Here is a 22,165-nt window from a genome sequence, read left to right on the forward strand (position 1 = left end):
GAATTAGAGGAAGACGTTTCTGTGGAGACGGTTCACGGGTCGGAGGCGGAGTGAGCCCTCCTATCAGTGCGCGGCAGTAGACGATCTGTGTGTGACGTCAGCTGTGCGGCCCGGCGGCAGCGGCAGCGGCAGCGCAGAGAGCAGCAGAGCAGCGCAGCGGCACGATGGGGAAGAAACAGAAGAAATCCGGAGAGGACAGGTACACAACCGGCACGAGCCCACACACGTCACTTGTCCACACAGTCACAAGACACACCTGAACCGTCCTGACCCGGGAACGGCTCACAGCCGGCCCGTCACACCGCTCCTCTTACTGTTAGCTCGGCGGCTAGCAGATGCTAACCACGAGTCAGTGTGTGTGTGTGAGTGTGTTCAGGTGATTTAAACAGTCTGTAAATGTCCTCAGGTGGATCAAACAGCTGAGAGAACCACACCTGAGCTCACCTGAGCCTCAACCGGTTGTCAGCTGGACGAGTCAGTGCTCAGTCAGCTGTTAGCTTAGCGTCAGTTCCCTCTGAACCCTGTGTGTCAGTTAAATTGTCTCAACTGGAACCTGTGGAAGCTAACGGCTACATGCTAACATGAGCTGTAGCTAACGGCAAAGTTAGCAGTTAGCCGGTGTATGTCTGGGAGTGCGTCAGCTGATGTAATGCTGGCTACCTGCTGCCCAACCACTGGCCAGTGACGTCACTGCACACCTGAGGATGTGCGGCGAGCGCTCATTACATATTCAGTCAGTTAGTTACACGTGGAAACTCACACAAACAGATTGTATTACCTGTAAAATCAATTTTCTTTACAAGCAATAAATATCTAATGTAATTCTTAATATAATGTAACAGTTAGTCACGTGTGTATTGATTTTATTGATTGATCGATTGATCGATCACAATCTTGTCAGTAGAGACATAGATCCAGACATGTTTGCAGCCAGTCAATATTTGTTATGTTTGGACGTGACGTTAGAAGCATCTTTATAAACTATGAGATAATGTTTGAATTAATTCAGGATCAATAGTCAATATTAACACTGATCTGAGTTTGCTGTTGTTTCTGTGCAGCTGTTCTCAGGTCAGTTTTATCGTTGTTTTCATCTGTATTGTCAGTCAGAGCTGTTCTCAGGTCAGTTTTACTGCCTGGTGGTCCTGTGTATTTTCAGTGGCAGCTGTTCTCAGGTCAGCGCTCGCTCTGTGTCAGAGGGGCTGATGGGAAATAAAAGGCTGTGAGGAAACAGACGAGTCAGCAGCTCCTCTCAGCTCATTGTGCTGATGTCACTGCGCCTGCTGATGCTGCTGATTATCACCTACTGATTGATCGTGTGTTGTTATTGATACTTCCTCAGTGCCAAAGATGACGGCGTCGACATCGACGCTCTGGCGGCCGAGATCGAAGGAGCTGGAGCCTCCAAGGAGCCGAAAGGGAAGAAGAAGAAGTTAAAAGGAGCCAAGAAGGACGACTTTGAGTATGACTCCTCTTCCTCCTCCACCTTCTCCTCTTCTTGTCCTCCTCCTCCTGTGCATCCTCTTTGACCCTCTGCCCTCTTCTGTCCTCTTTTGTCCTTCCTCCTCCTCCTCCTTCTTCTCCTCTTCTTGTCCTCCTCTTCCTGTGTGTCCTCTTTGACCCTCTGCCCTCTTCTGTCCTCTTTTGTCCTTCCTCCTCCTCCTCCTTCTTCTCCTCTTCTTGTCCTCCTCTTCCTGTGTGTCCTGTTTGACCCTCTGTGTCTGTCCTCCTGCAGTGAGGACGACATCCTGAAGGAGCTGGAGGAGATGTCTCTGGAGAGTCAGGGAGGGAAGTCAAAGGTCAGATTTTGGTCTTTTGTGTCTTCTTGTCCATCTTCCGATGGACACAGGACCATGAGGCTGACACTGCACACCTTGATCAATCAATACTGATATCAATAAAGTGATTAAACTTTGAAACAACGAGGTTTAAAGTTAAAACAAAGCAGTTAAATTGAACATGATCTAATCTTGATTATAATCCACAGCTGCAGTTTCAGATTTCCACAGACGAGCTGCAACAAAACGTTTCTTTATTCCTCCTGTGCAGAACACAGACACCACAGAAGAAGTGGAGATGGTGGAACCTCCCAAACCAGAGAAGAAGAAGACCAGGAAGGGTAAGAAGGGTGGAGCCAGCCCTGAGGATGAGGAGGGTGATGATGGTGATGGTCAGCTTCATGAGGAGAGGAACGGAGAGCAGAAAGACAACAAGAAGGTGAGTTTTTAATCTTCAAATAAAGATTTTGTTTAGAAAAGCACCGTATCTTTGTCCCCTCTGAGCCTCCGTACTGATCTGTTCTATTGCCCTCTGCAGGCGCCTCCAGCTCCTCCCTCTGACTCTGACGACGACAGCGGCTCACGTTCTCGCCCCAAGGCCAAAGAAGGCAAGAAAGGGGGCAAAAAACCGTCAGATGACGAGGATGAGGACAGATGTGAGGACGAAGGTGTTAGGAGAGGAGGAGGAGGAGGAGGAGGGAAGGAGGACGACGACGACTCTGAGGACGACGAGGAGTTCACCTCCAGGAGAGACAAGAAGAAGAAGAACAAAAGCAAGGCGGCAAAGGCAGAGAGCGAGGAGGAGCAGGATGAGGAGGAGGGCGGAGGCTTCAAGATGAAGACAGCGGCGCAGAAGAAGGCGGAGAAGAAGGAGAGGGACAGGAAGAAGAAGGAGGAAGAGAGGATGAAGCAGAAGAAGCTGAAGGAGAAGGAGGCCGCCACCGCCACCATGGAGGTGAAGAAAGAGCCGGAGAAGAAGATGACAGAGGCCACGCCCCCTCAAACAGCCCCTCCTCCAGCAGCAATGGAGGAACAGGAAGGGGCGGAGCCTGCAGCCGAAGGTAAGATGACTCTTCTATCTGTCGCTAACTTCATCTTTGTTTTGTTTGTCAAGTTGCCACGGCGACATGTAGCAAAACAACACCTGACATTCACACGTTCACACCTGGTCTGTTGACACGTTCACACTCGGTCTGTTTACACGTTCACACTCGGTCTGTTGACACGTTCACACTCGGTCTGTTGACACGTTCACACCGGGTTTATTAACACGTTCACACCCGGTCTGTTTACACGTTCACACTCGGTCTGTTGACACGTTCACACCTGGTCTGTTTACACGTTCACACTCGGTCTGTTGACACGTTCACACCTGGTCTGTTTACACGTTCACACCTGGTCTGTTGACGCGTTCACACCCGGTCTGTTTACACGTTCACACTCGGTCTGTTGACACGTTCACACTCGGTCTGTTGACACGTTCACACCTGGTCTGTTGACACGTTCACACCTGGTCTGTTGACAAGTTCACACTCAGTCTGTTGACACGTTCACACTCGGTCTGTTGACACGTTCACACTCGGTCTGTTGACACGTTCACACCTGGTCTGTTGACACGTTCACACTCGGTCTGTTGACACGTTCACACCCGGTCTGTTTACACGTTCACACCTGGTCTGTTGACACGTTCACACTCGGTCTGTTGACACGTTCACACCCGGTCTGTTAGCACGTTCACACCCGGTCTGTTTACACGTTCACACCCGGTCTGTTGACACGTTCACACCTGGTCTGTTGACACGTTCACACTCGGTCTGTTGACACGTTCACACCCGGTCTGTTGACGCGTTCACACTCGGTCTGTTGACAAGTTCACACTCGGTCTGTTGACACGTTCACACTCGGTCTGTTGACACGTTCACACTCGGTCTGTTGACACGTTCACACCTGGTCTGTTGACACGTTCACACCTGGTCTGTTGACACATTCACACTCGGTCTGTTGACACGTTCACACCTGGTCTGTTGACACGTTCACACTCGGTCTGTTGACACGTTCACACCCGGTCTGTTGACACGTTCACACCCGGTCTGTTTACACGTTCACACTCGGTCTGTTGACGCGTTCACACCTGGTCTGTTGACACGTTCACACTCGGTCTGTTGACACGTTCACACCCGGTCTGTTAGCACGTTCACACCCGGTCTGTTGACGCGTTCACACTCGGTCTGTTGACGCGTTCACACTCGGTCTGTTGACGCGTTCACACCCGGTCTGTTGACGCGTTCACACCCGGTCTGTTAGCACGTTCACACTCGGTCTGTTGACACGTTCACACTCGGTCTGTTGACACGTTCACACCTGGTCTGTTGACACGTTCACATACTTTCTGCAGACGAGGCCGAGGGCGACAAGAAGAAGAAAGATAAGAAGAAGAAGTCGAAGGGAGAGGAGAAGGAGAAGGAGAAGGAGAAGAAGAAGGGACCCAGTAAGGCCACAGTGAAGGCCATGCAGGAAGCTCTGGCCAAGATGAAGGAGGTGAGTGGGGCATTGTGGGAACTGCAGTCCTGCAGCTGTGATGACAGGAGTCTGTGATGAGTAAGACTGATGTGTTGTTTGTAGGAGGAAGAACGAGCCAAGAGGGAGGAGGAGGAGCGTCTGAGGAGGCTGGAGGAGCTGGAGAAGCAGCGGCAGGAGCAGGTAAAACACCTCCTCCATCACTTCCTGTTCGACCTCATCTGTCAGTGTCCATCGTGACCTTTGACCCCCCTGCGCCTGTCCCCGCCAGGAGCGTCTGGAGCAGGAGCGCAAGGAGAAGAAGAAGCAGAAGGAGAAGGAGAGGAAGGAGCGACTGAAGAAGGAGGGGAAGCTGCTGACTAAATCTCAGAGGGAGGCTCGAGCTCGCGCCGAGGCCACGCTGAAGTTACTGCAGGCTCAGGGTGAGAGTCCGTCCACCAATCACATCACTGCTTACTGAAGACGGAGACCAAGGAAAAAGAAAAGTGACGGAACAAGACAGTAAACTGAATGTTTTTGGACTAAATGAGATTTGTTGATGTCATCTTAGACTTTGAGAAACACTGATCAATATTTTTCTGATATTTTATGGACCAAACAGCTAATTGATTAATGGTGAAAGTGATCAGCAGATCAAAGGACAGTAAATAAAGCGGTCAGTTGCATCTGTTTGTCTTCTAACAGTGAAACAGCTGGACAGCGTCGCTGTGACCTCATCATCAGAATCAAACTTGCTGTTCACGATGTGTTTCTCTGCATTTGTTGGACATTTTCTGTGCAGGTGTTGAAGTGCCATCCAAAGACTCGATGCCAAAGAAGAAGCCGGTTTATGGAGACAAGAGGAAGAAGAAGCCCAACGCCCAAACACCTGAAGGTAGCGTGCTGCCACCGCCGCCGCCGCCGCCGCTGCTGCCACCACTCGTTAACGGCTGGAATACTTTAACTACCTGAACTAAAACCTCCTCCTCTGTAAAACTTTCAATCCTTCTAGAAACTTCAGGGGTGACTTCACCATCGTCAGAGACCCCAGAGCCCGTCGCCATGGAGACAGAAGCTGAGCAGCCAGCGGCAGCGCCAGGTGAGTGGGAGGAGTCAGGGAAGAGGTGATGATGAGGATTTGTTATCGTGACGATGACGACTTCTTCTTCTTCTCCGTCTGTGTGCAGAGGTGAAGCCTGAAGCTGCTGTGGACGACTGGGAGGCCATCGCCACCGACGAGGAGAAAGGTGCTCTATTTCCTCCTGATTATCATGATTATTACTAATTTATAGGTCTGATTTGTTGATCGATAGTTTGATCTGGATGTAACCAGGAGATTAATAATCACACACAGCAGAACAGTAAACAATTTGAAACAGATGTTTTCTTCATGAAACATCTGTCCACATCAACGTACGTGACGTAGCTGCCAACAGGAAGTGAACCTGTCAGAAAACCGTAGGAACGCTGAGGCGGAGCAGCTGCAGGACGCCAGACTGAAAACCACTAAATGTTTTCTGTCTTAAGGAAACCAGTAAATATTCAAACTTGAGCAGTGAGTGGAGAGGAAATGAAACGTGTCCTTTTGACCCTCGTTGTGTTTTCTTCCTGTAAAATAAAATGACCCGGTTCTACTCGCGGTTCTTTAAATCTTTGTGTCGTCGTGTCAGAGTTGAAGAAAGTCCACATCGAGGTGAAGGAGGAACCCGCCGCTCCTCCTCAGCCAACGGGCAGCGAGGAAGACGAGGAGGAGGAGGACGAGGAAGAGGACGAGGAGGATGAGGAGGAGGACGAGGAGGAGGAGGAGGAGAGCGAGGAGGAGGCAGAGAAGGAGGCGACGGCGGCGACGACGGCGGGTCAGACAAAGAGGAGGCCGGCGAAGGAGAGCGAGGAGGAGAGCAGCGAGAGCGACGACGACGACGGCAGGACGAAGGAAGAGCGACTGTACGACCGAGCAAAGAGGAGGATAGAGGTGAGAGAAACGCCGCCGCAGCGAGAGCTCGTCCCGTCTCACCCCGTCTCTGACTGACTGATTTACTGACTGCCCCCGTGTTTCCATAGAAACGGAGAGCGGAGAACCTGAAGAACGTGGACGTGGACACACTGAGAGCACCTGTGGTGTGTGTCCTCGGACACGTCGACACGGGAAAGACCAAGATCCTCGACAAGGTAATGCTGTACTGACTGTTTCTTTAATGACTGTTAATGTTTACTGACTGTTAAATAACTTTCTACTGTCCGTTTATTGAATTTCACTCTTTGATTACTGTATTACTGACTGCTTATTGTTGCCAGGCAGTTTACTGACTATTCAGTTATTGTTGACTGGCTGTTTATTTACTCCTTACTGGCTGTTTGTTCACTGTTTAATGACTGTTTACTATTTACCAACTATTTAATTACTTTTTACTGACTGTTTACAGAGTATTCAGTGTTTATTGACTGTTTGCTGACTGTTTGCTGACTGTTTCCTGGTGCAGCTGAGACACACTCATGTTCAGGACGGGGAGGCCGGAGGAATCACTCAACAGATCGGAGCCACAAACGTCCCAAAAGAGACGATCGAGGAGCAGACGAGGATGGTGAAAAATGTACGACAACGTCCACACACACACTGACACACACTGACACACACTGACACACACACACACACACTGACACACACACTGACACACACACTGACACACACTGACACACACACTGACACACACACACACACACACACACTGACACACACTGACACACACACACACACACTGACACACACACTGACACACACACACACACACTGACACACACACTGACACACACACACACACACACACTGACACACACACACACACACACTGACACACACTGACACACACACTGACACACACACTGACACACACACACACACACTGACACACACACTGACACACACACTGACACACACACACTGACACACACACTGACACACACACACTGACACACACTGACACACACACTGACACACACACACACACACACACACTGACACACACTGACACACACACTGACACACACACTGACACACACACACACACACTGACACACACACTGACACACACACTGACACACACACACTGACACACACACTGACACACACACACTGACACACACTGACACACACACTGACACACACACACACACACACTGACACACACACACTGACACACACACACTGACACACACACACTGACACACACACTGACACACACACACTGACACACACTGACACACACTGACACACACACTGACACACACTGACACACTGACACACACACACTGACACACACTGACACACACACTGACACACACACACACACACTGACACACACTGACACACACACTGACACACACACACACTGACACACACTGACACACACACACTGACACACACACACTGACACACACACACTGACACACACTGACACACACTGACACACACACTGACACACACTGACACACACACTGACACACACACTGACACACACTGACACACACACTGACACACACACACACACACTGACACACACTGACACACACACTGACACACACACACACTGACACACACTGACACACACACACTGACACACACTGACACACACACACACACACTGACACACACACACACACACACACACACACACACACACACACACACTGTGGCGTTGCTGTGACCTGTGTGTTCATGTAATTGTGTGTCTGACAGTTTGACAGAGAGAACCTGAAGATTCCCGGCATGTTGATCATCGACACACCTGGACACGAGTCGTTCAGGTGAGTTCAGTTCTCCTCAGGTGGATCAGAGGAACGTCTGTCTGTTCTGTCTGTTCTGTCTGTTCTGTCCTGACTGGAGTCACTGTCCAGTTCAGAGACCATCAGCCTCCTTCTGTCTCTTTGACACCTTTGTCTTTTTTTTCTCTGTTCAGGATCGAACTCTTCAATGTTCTTCATCTTTCATCGTCTTCATTAATATTTAAATCTCGATGTTGTTTGTCTCCATGTAAATAAATAAATGTTTTGAAGTCAAACTCCCTCTAACAGCCAACATAAACCTGGTAACCTGGTAAAATAAGTTCTTGGAGAATGTGTAGGAACCCTGTAGAACGGTTCCTCAGTAACGTGGTTCTCTGTGTTCAGTAACCTGAGGAACAGGGGCAGCTCCCTGTGTGACATCGCCATCCTGGTGGTGGACATCATGCACGGCCTGGAGCCTCAGACGCTCGAGTCCATCAACCTGCTGAAGGAGAAGAAGTGTCCGTTCATCGTCGCCCTCAACAAGGTGCGTCACCTCTTCGTCCCCAGGTACGTCATCATCATCCTCCTCTTCCTCTTCCTCCTGTTTCCTGACGGTGTCGCTGTTTCGCCGTCAGATCGACCGTCTGTACGACTGGAAGAAGGGTCCCGACACCGACGTCGTGGCCACGCTGAAGAAGCAGAAGAAGAACACCAAGGACGAGTTTGACGAGAGAGCCAAGGCCGTCATCGTGGAGTTCGCTCAGCAGGTGTTGATCATTACATCATCACTCACCAACCAATCACAGCGATTCTCCTCTTTAAGACCCTGAAAGAGACATCAGCTACTATTCATGGGTTCTTGACCGTTTCTAGCGTTGATATCAGGGTTCTTAAAGTTCTTAAGTTCTTAAAGTCTAAGTTTAAATATTTTTATGTTCTAAGTAAACGATGTGTCGAGAACATGTGACTTTCAGTAACCTGTGTTATTGTTCCTCAGGGTCTTAATGCCGCCTTGTTCTACGAGAATAAAGACCCCCGGACGTTTGTGTCGTTGGTTCCGACCTCGGCCCACAGCGGCGACGGGATGGGAAACCTCATCGCCCTATTGGTCGAGCTCACGCAGACCATGCTAGCCCGCCGGCTAGCGCACTGCGACGAGCTCCGAGCTCAGGTCATGGAGGTACGAGAGTGTTTGTGTTCAGCTGAAGTTGTGCTGCGCGGTGTGAAGATGATGATGCCTGATGGGTTCTGCGTTCTCAGGTTAAAGCTCTGCCCGGCATGGGAACCACGATAGACGTCATCCTGATCAACGGCCGTCTGCGGGAGGGAGAGACCATCATCGTCCCAGGAGTGGAGGGACCAATCGTAACACAGATCAGAGGCTTGCTGCTGCCGCCGCCTCTGAAGGAGCTCAGAGTCAAGGTAAACCACAGGAAATGCTCCTTATATTTTCAAAATAAAAGCAGCAAATTCAGACAAAACTTGTAACTAAAGTATGTGGACACCTGATTCTGACATCGTGCTGAATAAACAGCCTCCGGTCTGTTGGTGTCACACGTTAACGAGTAACGAGTTATTAGACGAGTCTCAGATCTACAGCTGATGATCATCTTCACAGTCCATTAAAGGGACAGTTCGTATTATTTGAAGTGGGCGTCATGACACGGCACATAACATAACACATTCCTGTTCTTCCACTCAGATAGATGTATTGATGAGCTGCCTGCTGTATTGATCGATTGATTGGTTGATCGTTTGCAGAGCCAGTACGAGAAGCACAAGGAGGTGTCGACGTCTCAGGGTGTGAAGATTCTGGGTAAAGACCTGGAGAAGACGCTGGCAGGGCTCCCCCTGCTGGTGGCTCACAAGGAAGACGAGATCCCGGTCCTGAGGGTAACGCACGCACACACACACACACACACACACACACACACACACGCTGGATGCTGAAGCCTGCTGTGACTGACAGCTGCTGGTTTTCAGGATGAACTCATCCGGGAGCTCAGACAGACGCTGAGCTCCATCAAACTGGAGGAGAAAGGAGTTTACGTCCAGGCGTCTACGCTGGGATCTCTGGAGGCTCTGCTCGAGTTCCTGCGGACGTCCAAAGTCCCCGTGAGTCCCTGTCTGTCTGTCTGTCTGTCTGTCTGTCTGTCTGTCTGTCTGTCTGTGTCTGTCTGTCTGTCTGTCTGTCTGTCTGTCTGTCTGTGTCTGTCTGTCTGTGTGTCTGTCTGTCTGTGTGTCTGTCTGTGTCTGTGTGTGTGTGTCTGTCTGTGTCTGTCTGTCTGTCTGTGTGTCTGTCTGTCTGTCTGTGTGTCTGTGTGTCTGTGTCTCTGTCTGTGTGTCTGTCTGTCTGTCTGTGTGTCTGTCTCTCTGTCTGTGTGTCTGTCTGTCTGTCTGTGTGTCTGTCTGTCTGTCTGTGTGTCTGTGTCTCTGTCTGTGTGTCTGTCTGTCTGTCTGTCTGTGTGTCTGTCTGTCTGTCTGTCTGTCTGTCTGTCTGTGTGTGTGTGTATTTTCATGTAGAACGTCAGAAAATGATGTTTTGAGAAGTGGAGGAGGGGCTGACCTTTGACCTCTGTGTGTTCCTGCAGTACGCTGGGATCAACATCGGTCCAGTTCATAAGAAGGACGTGATGAAGGCGTCGACGATGCTGGAACACGACCCGCAGTACGTTTCCGTCTCACACTCTGCTCCGTTTGGCCTGGAGGATGGTTTGATTATTGATTGATTATTACAGATGTCCGATCAGCTGTCACGTCATAATTTCGGTGTGCGGTCTGCGCAGGTACGCGGTGATCCTGGCGTTCGACGTGAAGGTGGAGAGGGAGAGTCAGGAGATGGCCGACAGTCTGGGAGTTCGGATCTTCTCGGCTGAGATCATCTACCACCTGTTCGACGCCTTCACCAAGTACAGAGAGGACTACAAGAAGGCCAAGCAGGACGAGTTCAAGTAGGAGGACACGCCCACACACCTGTCTGATGTTACCTGTCTGTCCATCAGGTCCATCGTCTCTCTGACAGACCGCGTCGTCTTCTTCTTCTTCTCTCTCAGGCACATCGCCGTGTTCCCCGTCAAGCTGCGAGTTCTTCCTCAGTTCATCTTCAACTCCAGAGATCCCATCGTCATGGGCGTGTCCATCGAGGCCGGAGTCCTGCGACAGGGGACGCCGCTCTGCGTCCCCAGTAAAGGGGTGAGACTCGCTCACAAATCAGAGTCAAACACGATCACGTGTCAATAAAACGGCCAATAGACACCGACTCTGTCTGTGACGGGCGATTTGATTTTTCTTCTGTTTCAGTTCGTCGACATCGGTGTGGTCACCAGCATCGAGATCAATCACAAGTCGGTCGACAGCGCCAAGAAAGGCCAGGAGATCTGCGTCAAGATCGAGCCCATTCCTGGAGAGTCGCCCAAGATGTACGGCCGCCATTTTGAAGCCACAGACATCATCGTCAGCAAGGTGAGGTCACGCCCACTGAGGAGGGCGGGGTTAAAACGACTGTTTGATTTAAAATCACATTTTCAGAAAAGAAAACCGAGAACTTTGTTGACAAAGCGTTGCCATGGAAACTGTTTTCTGGAGGAAACGTGTGAGTTTACAGTCTGAGACGCGACGGGAGACAGAAGTGAAACGAGGGAGAGATGAAGGTTTTTATTTCACAGACACTTCACATGAGACGGGCCAGGTGTGTGTGTGTGTGTGTGTGTGTGTGTGTCAGTTCTCAGTCCAGTGATGACATCAGCGTGTGTGTGTTTCTGTGTTTGTGTGTTTCAGATCACGCGGGCGTCCATCGACGCGCTGAAGAACTGGTTCAGAGACGAGATGCAGAAAACTGATTGGCAGCTGATCATGGAGCTGAAGAAGACCTTCGAGATCATCTGAGGGACCTGAAACACACACACACAGATAAACACACACACACACAGATAAACACACACACACACAGATAAACACACACACACACACACACACACACACACACACTTCCTCCCTCAGATGATGACACGATGTCGGAGGGACAAAAAAGAAAAGAAAAAAAAGATGTGAAAGTGTTTTTCTGTGAGAAACGAACAGTTTTTTCCACTGTTGTAAACAGTGATAGATTAGACACACACACACACACACACACACACACACACACACACACACACACACACACACACACACACACACACACACTCAGTATTCCAACGTGCCTGTTCTTCAGCATCAACGTTGTGTTATCATTATTATTTCTTCTTCTCTGTTCTGATTTGTGGCTGCTGCTTCGTGTCACTGGCTCCGCCCCCTTCCTCCCAGACTGATCTTAACGAGCTTAACGAGGCAGACGACTTAGCAGAGCCAGTGTTCAGCCAAACCAGGTGCATTATGGGATTGTGTCGAGCAGCACCAGGGCTGGAGGAGGAAAATTATTTTCTTTTTCTTTTCACAAAACACCAAATCAGTGAAGCAGCAGCGGCGATGGCGTTGACTTCACAGACTTTAAAGCGCCGTCTCGTGTTCTTCATGGCGGCCATGTTGGATGTTTGAATGACGGAGGTCGGCACCTCTGGAAGATTTTAAACTGTTTCTGCTGCAGCTGCTGGTGTAATAAATTCCCCAGATTCTGATGAGAGTTTTGAGTGTTCGGTTGTTTTCGTGTGGAACTTGAACTTAAAATTCATGTTTAAAAGTATTTTTCATTTATTTCACAAATTAAAAACTGCGGTTGTTGTATTTCCTGTATGACCTGGTTGATTCTGAAGCCTCGACGTGACCTGCGAGGTTCAGACGTTTGTTTTGTTTTCTGACAGCGACTCTTGAAAAGTTGTGGAAAACTTCAATAAAAAGAAATGCAATGGTTTACAAAAAGTTTTCAACTTATAGTCGACTGAATTCAGAACAAAGACAAGATATTTAATGTTCAAACTGATAAACTTTATTGTTTTTGTGTAAATATACAGTCGTTCTGTCGGGACAGGAGCAACTAAAGACTGAAAGTTATGGAACGCTCCAAAAACAGCTGCATGGAAGAAAAGATCGTGACAATTTTTCACCATTTTCTGACATTTTATGGACCAAATAACTAATCAATTATTGGGAAAATTATTGTCAGATTGATCACAGTGGAGTTTCACCTGTTTTCACGTTTGAATCCATTTTTCAGTTGAGGTATTTGTTCTGTTGCAGAAATTTAAATTCCAAAAATGTTTTACTTTTCTCAAAAACAAAAGTTCCCTTTTATCTCAACAGAAACATCATCGTCATTTTCGGTTGTGATGTTTTTTTAATAAGAATTCTGAGCTGATGTCACACGTTTGTCATAAAAACACATAAAAACTACATTTTCTGAAATAAAATCCCCAAAAAGCCTGGAACTTCATCAAACATGTTCTGTAACGACGTTCCTTAAAGTTTCATGTCTTCACACCGTGCAGACGTGAGACACACACAGACTGACTTCCTCATCTAAAGTGTTGGGGGCGTGGCTAAACTCAGACTCCGCCCAGTCACTCAAAATGCAGGACATTTTTTAACATGTAAAGATTCATGATTTACAAAGAAAATACAAAATAAATCTTTTTTTCCTTCAACTTCACTTTCAAAAACAAAAAAAAAAAAAAAGACCAACGAGAAATAATTTTAATCAAATTTTCATGAATATATTTAAAAAGAGTTATTTGGTTTTGGGGGAAGTGAATCACTGTCAGGCCGATATTTTAGGTTTAGGTTTTCATGCTAACGTTAGTGTTTTATGTTCACTTTAGCATTTTGTGCTAATGGGAGGTTTCGATGCTAACATTACTTGATGGTATTTACTGGTGTGTTTAATGTCGTAGAACCAAAGGTGTGAAGGTCTTCAGCTCATGTTCGCGACACTTCTTTAAATAGTCCCTTTAACCTGTTGTAGAGTGCATAAAGACAAAAATATAAAAAGAAACAAAACATTATAGATGCAGAATTTAACAGAGTTTACATAAAGGAATAAATAATAAACGGAGGCGACGTGTTGGCTGTCAGACGGTGGCAGCGGGGATGAAGTATCCGTGAAGGTCGATGTGGACGCTGGCGGGGATGGTGGCTCGAGCGACCTCCTTAAGGGTTTTGGCGTCGAGGACGAGCATGAACGGAGCGATGTTTGGATCCGGAGAGACGACAGACGATAAGATCACCCCTACGAGAAGGAAAATTACAAACAGTCATGACAAAGAGCAGAAATCCTGAAGTGTTCAGTTGTTTTTAAACGTGTGAAGCAAAAATTAGTGATGGAGTCGCTGTGGTTTGGTGGACAGAGCAAAGTCCTCACCATCGTCTTCCTCCACTGCTCCCGGAGACGCAACAAACACCGGCTCTGAAGGGTAGCAGGACTCCTGCGTCCACTCCACGTGCGTCCTGGTGACGATGTCAAACTTGGCGATCTGTCAGACGGTAAAATGAAAGTTGACGTCAGTCACTTTTTAGCCACATTTGTCCACCACTTTGGTCCAGACTGAAATGTGTCTGTAGTTCTGCAGGTGTTCATGTTGACCTGATGATGAGGAAGAACCTCTCGTGTTTGCAGTGACTCACAGTATTTTAACCAGTAAAAAGACAAATTATAATAATTTAATTATAAGCAGTCAGCTGATCGGCTAAAAACTCAACCAGTTCTGCGTGAACTTGCAATTTTCTCTAAACACAACTTTTCTGCAAATTGTGTTTATTATTAAATTCTTCTTAAAAACAACTTCTAAATGTGTTGAGGAGATAAAGACAGTGTCATTGTCCTTCCTGTGGATGTGGTGACATCAGCCAGGTGTGTCTGAGGTGTGTCACCTTGTTGGGATGAGGAGAGTACTCCACCCTGGAGCCGTAGAAGTATCGGTACTTTTTAGTGTTGAACTTGTAGTTGATCCCTGGCAGCTCCAGACCTGAGGAGGAGGAATCGCACTCGTTAGTTTGGGAGGATTAATCAGACAGACAGGCGGTAATAATGATAACGAACCTTCAAACAGAGTGTCTGGCTGGCAGTAGACGGCGCCGTCCTCCTGCATCACTGCCCGGGCCGTCGTGTCCGTCAGAGTCACCAGATTGGACCCTCTGGGCGATTCCTTGAAAACACACGAACAGAAACTGTCCGTAAAATCCATAAACTGATCCAGGTTGAATTAACGTTGGTGTTTGGGTGTGACTGTACCTTGTGGACGCTGAGCGGCAGGACGAACCTCTGGCAGACCGGCGGCGAGAAGGTTTTGTTGGCCTCGATGAAGCTGCTGGTCTCCTGTGTCATGTTCTGGATGTAGAACATGTCGTACAGGTTGCTGTTCTTGTAGGTAATCAGGTCAAACACCACGTGGTCGTCGGCCTCGTACGCATTTATGTGGTGAAAAACCACAATGGCGTCGCCATAGAAACGAGTGGACACTGCCTTGCCCGTCTTTCTGTTGATGACGTGGAACAAAGTCTGTGAAGGAAAGGAACAGAACAGTTCTAACATCGATCTACTTTGTCGTTCCTACAGAGAGCGTTTGTGCAACAGCAGCTCGTCTGTGGAGAACCAGGCGGCCTCGCCACAAGCATCACTGACCCTGCCAAAGCTCCTCCAGGTGTGCTTCCATGGACCACTGTCAGTAGGTACTGACCGCAGGAACACCCCACGTTTGTAAAATCTCACCATCAGTTTTGCTCGTCAGTATAATTTAAGCTCCTTAGGAACCCTGGAAATGAGAACTGTTTGGTCCAAAAACACCTGAAGTCGCTCAGATTTTTCCCGCTTGGAACACATGAAGAACTGTTCACCTGCTGTCAGGGGTGCATCCCATTTATCTTGTTGCCCCTGGAAATGGGACTGATATCACACCTGAACTGATCGTGCTTGATAACAGCGTTATGCAGTATTTTGTGTGTACTAACACTGTATAACTTGGACAGTTCTGTGTGCGACTGATTTTAATGAGACCTAAAACACAAAAGTGGCAACAAACAGTTTTTGTGGGAGATTTATATCTGTACTGTGTGAAAGCAACGGAACAATAATCCTGATTCAGTGTATGATTGTGTGTTTGATGACAAACCTGCGTTGACAGGAAGAGTGGGTCAGAGTGACGTGGCGGTGGAGCGCAACACAACTGAGCACAACAAGATAAGGAGGGAAATGAGAGCGAGACGGCGAGACGGCGAGACTTCGCTTGGTGCCAGAAGAGGGTCATGGGTGACATCTGGCAGATCAGGACGTGCCTCGACTGCGTGGTTTGTTTGTAAGACTGAGACAAATTCAGAATTGTTGTATGAGTCTCTGCGTCCTGGTGGTAAAAAAAAAAAGTGTCTCGTTCTTTGTCGTTTTTATGTTTCAGTTTTTTGTGTGAATGCAGACGTATAAACCTGATACTGTTTAAGGTTCTTTTTTCTATTTTGATTTTTAGTCACGGTGCTGCAGCAGTCAGCGCGGCCGCCTCACAGCAAGAAGGTCCTGAGTTTGATCCCCCGACTCGCTGGGGCGGGGCCTTTATGTGTGGAGTTTGCATGTTCTCCCCGTGTCTGTGTGGGTTCTCTCTGGGTTCTCCGGCTTCCTCCCACAGTCCACAGACATGCATGCAGGTTAACTGGTGGTTCTAAATTGTCAGTAGGTGTGAGTGTGAGTGTTCGTCTGTCTCTGTGTGTCAGTCCTGTGATGAACTGGCGACTTGTCCCCGCCTCTCGCCCAATGACAGCTGGGATAGAGTCCAGCAGCCTTCAGGAATAAGTGGTTACAGAAAATGGATGGATGATTTTTAATTGGCTGGAAACACATTTTCCTGTCAACAGTTACAGGAAGCAGGAACTTACTGTGTCCTCCTTATCAAATTTGAGGCAGCTTCCCCAGTTGACCCCTCTGAAGTAGGCGGTGGCCAGTCTGACGATGTCCAGTTTAAAGGGCTGTTCCACAAACACGATGTAGTTTTCGGTCATGCCGAAGCTGTGGAAGTAACTCGGGAACAGGGTGGAACGAAACGGGATGGAACAGACCTGCTGAACTTTCCTCAGTGCCGACTTCTTGTGTTCTTTATCTGAAACAAAAACAACTCAATAGTCTTAAGTATTATTATCATTATTATTGTTATTATTGTTATTATTATTATTATTATTATTATTATTATTATGACACGTTCCTGGTGCCTTTTATTAAGTTTTAAATTCTAAAACTGTTCATGTGTTGTTGATTAGTCTTTGACTCTCATGATGGGATGTTTTATCTAAAATGTAATATTAAGACAGGAAATATCAACTTTATTCTTATGAAACCAAACTTTCCTAAAAATATCACCACTTCGTTCTCATGATAGAGGCTCAGAATAACCGTGTCGTATCTTCTTGATGCTTTAATCTGAAAACGGGAAACCACACTTCCTGTTTACATCATTTGTGAGGAAACTGTGGTGTTCGTCTGTCACGCTGCCAATCTCATGTCTTTGAGACTTTAGAGGTATAAAGTTTATTTCTGTGACTTAAATGAATTGGACTCAGATTGATTTGGTAGATTAGATAAAGACCTGAGATCTGGAGCTTCCTGTGGACGTAAACTGTCTTCTTCCCTGGTTTTTGCAGAAAGTTAAACAACCAACCTGAAGCATCAGCCGGGACTTTGAAGATGACGTACTTTGGCCGACCGAAGCCCATGATGGCGGTGCCCATGTTGTAGGTGTTGCCCTCGTTGTCATAGTGAGGGTGAGCTGTCGCCAAGTTAATAGCGATATGGTTCCTGTAGTTAATCTGGAATTTGGATTCACAGAGAACATGTGATGAGTTTGAGGAAGTATTTGTGTTCCAGGAGGCGGACGGAGACTAACGTACCCTGCCGACAGTTTCCAGGGTGTCCGGATCGATCTGGTTTATGTAGTTGACCTCTGAGGAGGCGTAGTAGTCCTGACCGTAGCGAATTATGTTGACCAGGTTGTTGTCGGTGAAGTCGGGGATGACGTTGCAGAGGTGTGTGAAGGCCCTGGTGACAGAGTGAGAGACATGTGAAACAAAACGCTGTGTCCTGGACGAACTTCGCTGTGCAGCCGTGCGACACCACAAGACAAAAACTAAAGAAGACTGAAGGGAAGGACACTCTGGACAGACTTAAAGATCTGAACAGACTCAAACAGATGTCCACGTCTACTGGATGGACTGAAACGTCTGTACCTGGAGAAGATGTTTTTGCAGGGATCTGGGTAGATCATGGTTCCAAACTCGGAGACGACGATCTTGTCGGCCTTGATGTTCCTCTTGTAGGTTTCGCTCTTCAGAAACTTACTTCTGTAAACCACCTCACCTGAAACGACATCACGTCCGTGAACATCAGCACCAGGTACCAGATCCTCCACTTCCTCACAGGCGGATCATCACAGAACGATCCGGAGCGTCTCACCGCTGCCGAAGGTGAAGCTGTGGATCAGCGACATGCCGTCAAACCAGTGGTTGTACTCGGAGTTGCCCACAGAGAAAAGGCCGGGCCCGTTCCTCAGCAGAGTGCCCTGCAACCAGGACGGGACGGAGCCTGCAGGTCAAAGGTCACACACACACACACACACACACACACACACACACACACACACACTGAACCTGAAAAGTGTTGTCCTGCAGCGTTGAACGCCTGACTGCTGACCACGATTTAATTATGAGATAGAAAAGTTTCAACATGAAAACCATCAATCAAAACACAGACAGATTCTCATTACTGATTCATGTGATGCACGATGTCCAAAGAGACGTCCAACGGTCCAAAAATACTGTGATACAAGACAAAGAAATGCAGAACATCATCTGGTATTTGTTGATATTTTTTATCTTTGCTTGAAAACTGACTCAAACGTTTCATGAGTCTGATCTTCACACCGTTTATTTCAATAAAAGCAGGAACAGCAGACAGTTATTTCTGTTTAACAAGCCGTTTCTTTAAAGTCATTGATTAACAACACGTTTATCTGAGCTTCGTTATGAAACATTATGTGTTTTTATCTCTTGAATTCCAGAGATGGTTCCAGTAGAAGATTCAAACATCGTGGAAAAGTGCTGCAGGGCGTCAATTCATCCTCCAAAATAAAAACATACCAAAAAAAAAAAAAAAAGAAAAGACGAGAAAAAAGAGTTTTTCCTTTTAACATAAAGTTCATCTTCTCTTCTTTAATAAAAACAGATAAAAGCAGCAGCTGTGACCTGAACATGTGCAAAAACTGATGTTTTATTAAATAACATAAACAATGAATAAGGTTATTATATTAAAGTAGAAATCATCAGAAACATTTTTTATTGTGATATTAAATATTTATATTGATCTGAGTTTAGTATCAGTTTTAAACGGACTCACCTTTCACCTGAGCTTTGACCGGCTCTGGAGTTTCTGATCCATTTTTCCCAAATATCGACTGCATGCCGTTTCTCTCTTCACCAACACACTTCAGATATTTCCCAGGATGCACCGGTGCAGGTCCTCAGCACTCAGACTGAACACACAGACTGACAGCGGCTGATCTTATGAAGCCGTAGAAAACGTCTACGTGATGAGACATAAATTTGTGGTCGTTACATAACCGCCCTGCTTTGGACTTCGCTCTGCTTTTCACAATAAAAGCCTGTGTGGTTTCTGACCTACTTAAAAGTGAGCAGATTTCATTTTCACAGGAGTTCGGTTCTTTTACTCAGAGTCATTTTTCCTGACAGAGTTTCTCAGTTGAGACTCGCTCATCAGCTGCTGTGTTTTAAATCTAAACTGATTTTAATTTGAAGGTGAACTGCTGACACACTGAAGTGCAGCAGGATGAATCCTTGAACCTGAATCTGATCATAAAGACTCTGATTATCAGTGAAGAGACGATAACAGGCAGCAGGTTGTGAAATCAGAATATAGAATCAAATCAACTCTGATTCCTTCTGTTCACATTTCTATATTTAAAAAAAGATGATGTTGGATCTGTGACGTCAACAGTTAATGTTCCACTTCTGTAACTTTTACTTTAATATGAACTTATTTTGTGCACAAACTTTGTTTTAATGTCAGTATATCAAAGTATTCTCACTGTGGCTGCAAACAAATCTTATATTTCTCATTTAAAATGACTTGAAGAACTCGATTCATCTCAGATCAGTTTCTCAGTTTTGTCTATAAAATGTCAGAAAACAAACAAACACAATTATTTGATCATATAAATCACTGCTGATTGATTTGTTATCAGTCCTCTGATCGTCTCGTGTCTTCATCCTTCACAAAACATTTTCTGTTTTATTCCTCAGTCTTCATGAAAAGTGATGATTGTATTTTTACATCTGATCGACATGTTTTATCAAGTTAATGAATATTTATTAAATCAGTCTGAAAACATTCATCATGAACAAGAAAAACAGATAAACACGAAATCATTCAAATAAATCAATAAATAAACAACATGCAGAGTCTAAACTGACCAACGCAACGAAAAAAACAAATATATACAAAAATCAATAAGTAAAGTTTCAATTCATCTTCTTTTATTTTCAGTATAAAAAACAAATGTTAATATTTGATAATAATGACGTCGTGTGTTTTTGACCTTCAGCCTTCAGGTTTTATCTGTGACTCTGTAATTGGTTAAATTAGTTTACTGTTTTACAGCTTCGCTGATCAGATCTCAGGTCTGTAGTGAGACACGCTGAACCTTTACAACACAAAGAATCAGAACCCGCTCCTTTAGTTTCACCTTCACTGTGACCCCGAGGGTTCTCGATGGTTCTGTTCAGAGAACACGTCTTTGACACCAGAGAACAGAGTCCATATGTCGTCTCAAGCTTCAGTGTTATTACAGTTTATGACATCATGACACACTTGTTACGCTGCATTACATAACGACAGATGATAAGAGCACAGACTAATCACTGTTCCACGCCTCGGTTCTTTAAGGTGTTAAATGTTCTGAACTGTTCTATATGTGACTTTACCCAATCAGACTTTATATCCACAGTAATCATGATTATTGATCGAACATCATCACAGCAGGTCCAACTGTCTAATTCATCTACTGAACTCAGTTTCCAGTAAAACTTTGTTCCATGACCTTCTGTCTCTGGAGAACCAGGACGGGACACGGACCCCTCGTCTACCAAACCGTCCTCCAACAGCCGGGTCTGGTGGAGCAGACAGTCGAGCTCAGAGGTTCTGTCACACAGAGGAGGAACACAAAGAACAGCAGGTTTTATTTAATCAAAGGTAAATTATAATCTATAGAATCAAGTGTGTCCACGACGCTTTAGAGGAGAAGATCTGGTTTTTACATCATCTGCATCTCATCTTCATCATCGACCGAAGACTGAAAGTTCTGATTTTTGAGGAGAAAACATGAAAAAAGTTGAGAAAGTTGAAGGTTAAAGTTGAATTGAAAGATGGAACATATGTGGTTCCAAATGTAAAAACTTGATTACAGTTTTCAAACTGATATATTTTCAATATTTAGTTCATTTTCTTCACATTTAGCTCAGTTTACACACATTTGAGACATAAATTATTTAAAAATGTTGATATATGTGAACGAAAATGAAATATTAAATCTAAATGTTAAATCTATATCTCAACAAGATACAGATTTAACATTTAGATTAAATTCAGAAATCAAGATCAGAAAATTCTGGAGCTCAGATTCATTCACTGAATCACTGATCAGTGTCTCAACGCTTCACTCAGCTCGACTCTCAGGAGTTTGTCTCTTTTGACATCAGTTTGGACCAAAGAAAACATTTGAAATGAATCACAGACAGTCTGTAACTTTAGTTTGATCTGTTTCTGACTCTGACACTGAAAACTGACTGTGGCTGAAAACACCTGTTGATGTTGTTGTTGTTGTTGTTGATGTTGTTGTTGATGTTGATGTTGATGTTGTTGTTGTTGTTGATGTTGTTGTTGATGTTGTTGTTGTTGATGTTGTTGTTGTTGTTGATGTTGTTGATGTTGTTGTTGTTGTTGTTGTTGATGTTGTTGTTGTTGTTGTTGTTGTTGTTGTTGATGTTGTTGATGTTGTTGTTGTTGTTGTTGTTGTTGATGTTGTTGTTGTTGTTGATGTTGATGTTGTTGTTGTTGTTGTTGATGTTGTTGTTGATGTTGATGTTGATGTTGATGTTGTTGTTGTTGTTGATGTTGTTGTTGATGTTGTTGTTGTTGATGTTGTTGTTGTTGTTGA

The 22,165-nt window shown here is 46.0% G+C and overlaps 2 protein-coding genes across 2 annotated transcripts; one reads left to right on the plus strand and one right to left on the minus strand.

The window, feature by feature from the left end:
- Nucleotides 1–149: 149 nt before the first annotated feature.
- Nucleotides 150–12,654, plus strand: eif5b (eukaryotic translation initiation factor 5B). The gene is made up of 26 exons (XM_084714116.1): nucleotides 150–199; nucleotides 1,343–1,462; nucleotides 1,736–1,799; nucleotides 2,050–2,217; nucleotides 2,317–2,839; nucleotides 4,174–4,316; nucleotides 4,401–4,478; nucleotides 4,567–4,717; nucleotides 5,077–5,169; nucleotides 5,287–5,373; nucleotides 5,462–5,521; nucleotides 5,945–6,246; nucleotides 6,336–6,443; nucleotides 6,755–6,865; nucleotides 8,008–8,075; nucleotides 8,439–8,580; nucleotides 8,672–8,803; nucleotides 9,034–9,216; nucleotides 9,297–9,458; nucleotides 9,798–9,929; nucleotides 10,020–10,151; nucleotides 10,628–10,704; nucleotides 10,823–10,987; nucleotides 11,090–11,228; nucleotides 11,337–11,498; nucleotides 11,814–12,654. Exons 1-26 carry the CDS (start codon nucleotides 165–167, stop codon nucleotides 11,919–11,921), a joined length of 3,645 nt encoding a protein of 1,214 aa, XP_084570242.1. The 5' UTR covers nucleotides 150–164; the 3' UTR covers nucleotides 11,922–12,654.
- A 1,238-nt stretch (nucleotides 12,655–13,892) lies between these two features.
- Nucleotides 13,893–19,487, minus strand: bco1l (beta-carotene oxygenase 1, like). Its single transcript, XM_084714076.1, has 11 exons — nucleotides 19,330–19,487; nucleotides 18,391–18,519; nucleotides 18,165–18,294; nucleotides 17,829–17,976; nucleotides 17,600–17,747; nucleotides 16,824–17,044; nucleotides 15,196–15,462; nucleotides 15,004–15,109; nucleotides 14,835–14,929; nucleotides 14,326–14,437; nucleotides 13,893–14,193 (listed from the first exon to the last, which is right to left on the minus strand). The coding sequence occupies exons 1-11, from the start codon at nucleotides 19,391–19,393 to the stop codon at nucleotides 14,036–14,038; spliced, it is 1,578 nt and encodes a 525-aa protein (XP_084570202.1). The 5' UTR covers nucleotides 19,394–19,487; the 3' UTR covers nucleotides 13,893–14,035.
- Nucleotides 19,488–22,165: the final 2,678 nt, after the last annotated feature.

The sequence above is a fragment of the Lutjanus erythropterus genome, chromosome 24, assembly GCF_056507025.1.
Source record: "Lutjanus erythropterus isolate fLutEry1 chromosome 24, fLutEry1.hap2, whole genome shotgun sequence".
In the NCBI taxonomy this organism is placed as follows: domain Eukaryota; kingdom Metazoa; phylum Chordata; class Actinopteri; order Lutjaniformes; family Lutjanidae; genus Lutjanus; species Lutjanus erythropterus.